Source organism: Denticeps clupeoides, chromosome 19 (genome assembly GCF_900700375.1).
Source record: "Denticeps clupeoides chromosome 19, fDenClu1.1, whole genome shotgun sequence".
Classification (NCBI taxonomy): domain Eukaryota; kingdom Metazoa; phylum Chordata; class Actinopteri; order Clupeiformes; family Denticipitidae; genus Denticeps; species Denticeps clupeoides.
The window spans coordinates 17,505,620-17,513,701 of NC_041725.1; the positions used below are offsets into that span (position 1 = coordinate 17,505,620).

The 8,082-nt window shown below is 52.4% G+C and overlaps 1 protein-coding gene across 1 annotated transcript; it reads right to left on the bottom strand.

Moving 5' to 3' along the window:
* Positions 1-6,355: 6,355 nt before the first annotated feature.
* Positions 6,356-7,321, bottom strand: psmb11b (proteasome 20S subunit beta 11b). The gene has a single exon (XM_028962843.1). It carries the CDS (start codon positions 7,319-7,321, stop codon positions 6,356-6,358), a length of 966 nt encoding a protein of 321 aa, XP_028818676.1.
* Between the last annotated feature and the right edge of the window lie 761 nt (positions 7,322-8,082).

Genomic DNA, 8,082 nt, shown 5'->3' on the forward strand with positions numbered 1-8,082 from the left:
AGAGGGTCGGATTTCGTTGTTACACAGATTGCTTTGAAGCCATAATGACAAAACCCCACAAAAATACCAACATGCACAACACGCAAGCCAGCTTCCCAAAATAAAGAAAATAGTCGAGACATGATAGGAAAAACTTGAAATGCGACCCCGTTATGGAAAGATAATGAAGAGATTCGACTCACTGCGGCCACTAACGCAAACGGAAATCGATACCTGCTGGCATTTACGCGCGCAGGATTCCGATAGATCAATCACGGCAACGTTTACCGATACAGAACCGAAGCGCGCCGCCGAGCCGACTCCACGTACACCAGTCCCCGCTGCGCGAACCGAGTCGGAAGAATCGGATCAGCTGGATGCGAATTCGGCGTCTCCTCCCGGCGCGGTGGGGACAGCAGCGGGCGAGCAGCGGGGACATCGCGACCCCCCCACCCACAAAATGTGGAAACCGGGCAGCGCTGACCTGGACACACGAAGCGGCGCGTCGCGGCGGCCACTCGCTCTCGCGCTCCGCGGCGTCTACCGGAGCGGAGGCGCGAGCGGGATCGTCGGTGGTCTCTCTCTCTCTCTCTAACACACACGCTCTCTCTCTCTCTCACACACACATAAACATACTCTGTCTCACACACACACGCACTCGCAGATGCTCTCTCTCTCACACACACACAAAAACACTAACACACACTCGCAGATGCTCTCTCTCTCTCTCTCTCACACACACACTCACAGACGCTCTCTCTCTCTCACACACACACACACACACACAGACGCTCTCTCTCTCACACACATACACACACTCTGTCTCTCTCTCTCACACACACACACACACACACACACACACACAGACGCTCTCTCTCTCACACACATACACACACTCTGTCTCTCTCTCACACACACACACACACACACACACAGACGCTCTCTCTCTCACACACATACACACACTCTGTCTCACACACACACACACACACACACACACTCGCAGATGCTCTCTCTCTCTCTCTCTCACACACACAAACACACTAACACACACTCGCAGATGCTCTCTCTCACACACACTCACAGGCGCTCTCTCTCTCTCTCTCTCTCTCTCTCACACACACACACACACACACACACACACACACACACAGACGCTCTCTCTCTCACACACATACACACACTCTGTCTCTCTCTCACACACACACACACACACACACACACACACACACACACACACACACACACACACACACACAGACGCTCTCTCTCTCACACACATACACACACTCTGTCACACACACACACACACACACACACACACTCGCAGATGCTCTCTCTCTCTCTCTCTCTCTCTCACACACACACAAACACACTAACACACACTCGCAGATGCTCTCTCTCTCTCACACACACAAACACACTAACACACACTCGCAGATGCTCTCTCTCACACACACTCACAGGCGCTCTCTCTCTCTCTCTCTCTCTCTCACACACACACACACACACACACACACACACACACACACACACAGACGCTCTCTCTCTCACACACATACACACACTCTGTCTCTCTCTCACACACACACACACACACACACACACACACACACACACACAGACGCTCTCTCTCTCACACACATACACACACTCTGTCACACACACACACACACACACACACTCGCAGATGCTCTCTCTCTCTCTCTCTCTCTCTCTCTCACACACACACAAACACACTAACACACACTCGCAGATGCTCTCTCTCTCTCACACACACAAACACACTAACACACACTCGCAGATGCTCTCTCTCACACACACTCACAGACGCTCTCTCTCTCTCTCACACACACACACACACGCACAGACGCTCTCTCTCTCACACACATACACACTCGCAGATGCTCTCTCTCTCTCTCTCACACACACACACACACACACACACACACACACACACACACACACTAACACACACTCGCAGATGCTCTCTCTCTCTCTCACACACACACGCAGACGCTCTTTCTCTCTCTTACACACATACACACACTCTGTCTCACACACACACACTCGCAGATGCTCTCTCTCTCTCTCTCAGACACACACACACACACACACTCACACACGTTCTCTCTCTCTAACACACACACACACACACACACACACTCGCAGATGCTCTCTCTCTCTCACACACACTCACAGACGCTCTCTCTCTCTCTCTCTCTCACACACACACACAAACACACTCACAGACGTTCTCTCTCTCTCACACACACACACACACACACACTCGCAGAAGCTCTCTCTCTCTCTCTCTCAACAGTTCTCCGCACAGACCCCCAGGTCCTTCGAATCCTGTAAAAAACCCTCAGAGTGAAGGACCCCAGACCCAGGAACCACCCTTCACCTGCACCCCTCTATAAAACCCTCTCTCCAATTACAGTTCCAACATGCCTGTAAGGAGGAGGAAAGTGAAGTGATTGTCATTGCAACACAGCACACGGTGACACAACTAAGTGTGCCCTCTGCTTTTAACAATCACCCCTAGCGAGCGGTGGGCAGCCATGTCACCTCAGCGGGTCGGGGTTCGAACCCACAACCTTCTGATCATGGGTCCGTTTCCTTCCCTGCTAGGCCACCACGCCGTGGAAAGAAAACCTAAACCTGTGATGAACGCTGCTGGATGGAGCGCCACCTGCTGGCAACATTCAAGTAAAGTAAAGTGCAGTGATTGTCATTGTCATTGTGAAACACGGTGACACAGAGAAATGTGTCCTCTGAGCAGTGTGTGAAGACGGTACTTTCCTCAGTGGCACATTCGAATTACGGGCCGCGTTTCCTCGCCCGACAGGTGAAAGGCGGGATGTCTACATGCTGGGCAACGTGCCCATCATGGTGGACCAGTACAAAGGCACTCTGGACGGATCAAGGTGTAATGAATCAGAAGTGGGAAACACACTCGCCTATGAACCAGAAGACCCAGGTTCAAACCCCACTTACTACCATCGTGTCCCTGAGCAAGACACTTAACCCTGAGTGTCTCCAGGGGGGGACTGTCCCTGTAACTACTGATTGTAAGTCGCTCTGGATAAGGTGTGGTTCTTCTGGTGCGGATCTTCATCCACACCGTTGATGGGAGAGAGTTGGAGATGTGGTGAGAATGTGCTTCAGAGTAGACTATCCGATCCTGCCCACGCAGCACAGTTCCCATGCTGAGCCCTGGGCCTTGGTGGCCACGTTGCACGTCCCTTCCCCATACAATGCTGCCCGGGCGCCTTTCATGGCTTAAAAGCAGCGACCACGCTGATCTGCGGTGTGTCTCGTGACAATTAGTCACTTCACTTCTCCTTCTTCACCGCCCCCGAATAACCCTGCGCTGGACCCGAGGAGAACAAGTTACCATCCAGAACACATGGCTCTCTGACATTCTGAATGTCGCATCGGAATTTTTCTCCTGGATCATGTGATGGGCGCACATGACTGACCTCGGCCACCATCACAACTTCATCCACTGACCAGTAGTAAAACTCTCCACACACTCCCCGAGTAACAGACGGTGTGGAAACGCTAATGTCATCTCTGTTAGGAAGTGTCTTCTGAAACAGCGAGATCTAACTCAATATAAATGCAATTGGAAAACAAATTGGATTTAATCCACCAACTGTTGCTTTAATTCAGTTCTTCTTAATCTGATTAAACGGGAGCATCAGAGCATCGATTTTATTGTTCAGGTAAAGCCCGATAATCCAACCTGAACTGAGATTCGAATGTAATCTTCAGAATAAAACACAAAGCCCCTTAGTTCACTTTCATTTTTATTAAATATTAATTAATTAATACAGTTTCCTGACAACAAACCTCTTAATTATGACCTAGAGCATGCACTAGTGAGGATGACAAAGGGCATCAGGCTGGAATGTGCGCTGTCGAGCTCTGAAGCCTGAATGATGGTCAGGTGGTTCCTGAGGTCAGATGTAGTGCTGAAGATCACTTTACTTTACTTTACTCTACTTTACTTTACTTGGCAGACGCTTTTATTCAAAGTGACTTACAGGAGGAAGACACCAGCAATTCTCGTTCAATTTCTATAGATTTTGAGTTTACAAAATTAAGAGCCCTGATAAGGCCTAACTTGTTAGAAAAATAACATGCTTGGAAAGTGCTAGACGAATAAATTATTATTTTTTTTAATTGTGTGCAGTGTGTGTGCATGTGCGTGTGTAAGTGTTAGATTCATCTGAAATACTTTTTGAACAAATCTTTTTTTTCAATCAATCACAAAGCAGAAACCGTACCCCGAGTCCACACGGATGTTGAACAGCTCTGGAGAACACAAGTGAGGGCCACCGTGAGGTCGGGGTCATCAGACCGCACGAAAAAATTTCAAGAAGCCCTAGAAAAAGCACAAAAGGCTTTGAGGACCACGGTGCGCGGACGGTACGTTGATCAAGGGGACCTCAGTGGCACCTTGGCACAAGACAGGAGGCGATTACGGGTCCACCACCACCCCAGATGACTCCACAAATCGACTGTTTAAGGGAAAAGTCTGTTTTACAGTAATACTTCAACCTTCCCTAGACGTGTGGTGACAACAGGAACGACCAGTTCTTCTTTAAAGAAAAAAAAAAGTCGATTTGAACATGTTCATCACCGCTGCAGGAGAATTATGCATTCAGCTGCTCGCCCGCCCAGTGCATTCATCACAGCCGCGATGTTTCTGCAAGTCAGCAGCTCCAAATCACTGGAATGTGCGGAGAAACAATTGAACTGGCGCGCCGCTACACGCCGGCCCCCCTCTTCCTTACGAGCCCGTGTCCTGCGGCTCCTGCGGCTCCTCGTCTCGCGGTGGACGGTGGGCTCAGTCAGTTCAAGTTGAAGCCGACAAGATGCCATCAGCAGTGCAGCCAACAAAAAGATGTGGACACTTGCCACAGGAGACAACCACCTCACCGATGGGACCTTCACCAGGATAGGTAATAAGGCGACTTGGCCCTGCTGCGGTCCCGTGGCGTGTCCACACCCTCGAAATCTGATTGGCCACCCCCGCCAGAGCTGTTAATCCATAAAAGCAGCGTTTCTGTTATATTCCTAAGTCTAGGGGTCTAAGGAACGCAACGAGGGTGTGGAGAGGACGCCCACTGTTACACACACACACAACCAAACAAAGCGTACAGACAGGGCTTTTATTTCCAGTGAGCTAACAGGTACAATAAAACAGCGGATGCAGCACAGCTAACCAACACCAGTACAGCCCAAAGGAAGAAACGGTCCAGCAGGGACAACTCAAACACGCACATAAAGCTAACAGACTAACGCAGGCTAACAACAAAGGTTCTATCACACAAAGCAACAACACACACAAATAAGATCGCCAACGGAGGACCTTTTTATGGCATTTACCAGACACCCTTATCCAGAGCGACTTACAATCAGTACAATACAGGGACAGTCCCCCCCTGGAGACACTCAGGGTTAAGTGTCTAGCTCAGGGACGCGATGGTAGTAAGTGGGGTTTGAACCTGGGTCTTCTGGTTCACAGTTGAGTGTGTTACCCGCTAGGCTACCACCACCCTAGAACACAATCCGAAGTCTCTTTATATAGGTGGTGGTGACCAATAGGCAGCTTGTAGGCTTCAACTCCTCCCACGAAGTCAACCTAAAAGAGACAGGACACAAAAACACAGCCAGCCACACAGAGCACGTGGGAATGTACGTCCAGGGACGTAACAGTTGAGAAATCTGACGCCTCTTGGGCCAGTAAACGGTTGATTGTCGATTTGTTGACTTTAAGTTGATAAGTACGTTGTGTAGAGTTAGCACAGCGCCGTTAAGTTGTCCTCTTTTCTCCGACCATGTCCGACCGGGTTACACTCCTCTGGGTGATTAAACATGCGTAACGTCATCCATTTCTACATGCATATTCGTCCTTCTGCCAGCATTCACGATCACACACACACACACACACACACACAAGCGATGTACACAAATGACATGTGTTTAAACTTTAAATGGAAAGAAAAAGGCCCAGTTCCACCCAGTAGAGCTCAATCTTCTCGCTGGAATGAAATTTCACTCCAGAGCCACCTGGAAGTGCCCAGAGCTCCATGTCGTGATGGTTAATGTGCTGCTTAGTCACGACCACACGGCCTGCTCTCAGTGCCTTACGATAGATAGTTTCCCAAGTAGTCGGGTTCCAGATGGATGGACTTTAACGTATTGTAGTTGAGAAGATGTAACAGATCAGGTACATTTTTTTGGTATAAAAGGTCCACAGAAACAACAAAGCAGAAAAACCAGTAAAGTTATACAATAATTACAAACGTATTGGTAGAATGTACAATATTCGGCAAGATCTGGATGGTAATTTACAGGCACGTCATTCCTGCTCAGCCCGCTCCTCTCTCTCCTTCCTCCTGGCCGCCATCTTGTCCCTCTCGCGCTCGCGCTCCCTGTAGTACTCCGGCTTCAGCTCCTCCCTCTCCCGCCGCCGCCAGCCCTGGGCCGTGACGTGGTACAGGTCCACGTTGTTGCCGGAGTAGGCGTCCCGGTGGGTGGCCCGGTAGACGGCCTCCCTGGCCAGCGCGACGGCCTCGTCCACCGTCAGGTCCCAGCGCACGTCCCCGTCGAGGACGGAGTAGGCGTACGGCGACCCGGAGCCCACGGAGAAGAGCTTCCCGCTCAGGCGGGTGCCGTCGCTGCAGACGTAGACGAGCCGGGGGCCCGAGGCGGTCGGGTCGCCTCTGTCCCAGCCGCAGAGGGTCGCCGCCACGCAAAGCTCCGTGCCTTTGAACGGGTGGAGCATGTGGGACAGCAGCTTGGCCGCCCCGCCCGTGGACAGCATCCGACCGTGGCGCAGCTGGTAGAGCCGGAGCTCGCGGGACAGGATGCGTTTCCACAGGGCGCAGTCGGCCGAGGTGCCCGAGGTGGTGCCCACCAGGTGGGAGTGGATGGGCAGGATCTTCTGGGACGCCGGGCACGCCACCTGCCCCGAGCAGCTGGAACGGGTGTCGGCGGCCGCGATGACCCCGCCCTGGAACCGGAACCCCAGGGTGGTGGTGCCATGAGACAGGGGGAAGGGAAGCGGGGCCACGTCCGACGTGGTGCCGGGAGCTGTGGGCAGAAAAGCCGCCTCTCCTGTGCCACTGGGCGGAGGGCTAATTTGGCCAAAGCGCACTGGGCCCCGGCCGAGGAATCCAGCCGCGGGAACGTAGAAATTCAGCGGATTCCTGCCGCCACCGAGCCCGGCGTAGCTCGGCGTGGCGCCCGCCGCGCCCCCGCGGCTCAGGAAGAGGGTCCCTTCTGAAGAATCCCGCCCGACGCCGCACACGTCCTGCAGCGCCATTAGGATCATTCAAATGGCAAAAGCCACGATGGGTGCCGAACGCAACGTCCACGAGTTAGCGGCGAGACGTTCGGGAGCTCTAATTACGCTCCGTACAGAAGCCTGCCGGCGCCGGGCCACCCCTTCCCGTTGAACAACGGCGAACAGACGTTGGGCCCGGGACCCGTGTGGCTCGCGACGTGCACGTCACCTGCACGTCACCGCTGCTCACAGTCAATCTGAACGGAGAAGCATGGAGTCGGCCTGCGGCATTTATACACGCGCCGGCCGCGCCCCCGTCGGGGCGTCTGATGACCGTGTAATATAAATCCCCGGCGGGCGCTTGAAAGCGGAGAGCGTGGCGTCGCGGAGAGGCGAGTCGGACCCGTGTCATGCACGCTGCAACAGAGTCCCAAAAAGACCCCGCGTATATCTTCAATTCCCTCTGACATGCTAATGCAGACACGCATGCATATGCATCCTTGTTCGTATATTTCATAAGACTCGTTTTGAGTCGCCAGAAACATCAAAGGCATGAAATAGGAAAGTAATCCACGATATCTCACACGTTGCCGACGGTTCCGCAGGAACTTCGTGCTTGTCTCTTCAGGCCTCCAGCGTGAATTAGTTTTAAATGCACGAAGAGTTACAGAGCTCGCATCTGCCGTATTTCTCACATTTCAGATGCGGATTACTGCAAGTAGCTAACATATCGCGTTGCTCCTGGATAAACAGAAAGCTTTTCCGGTTTGTGCCCCGTGAAGTGGCCCCTTTGTTAGGCG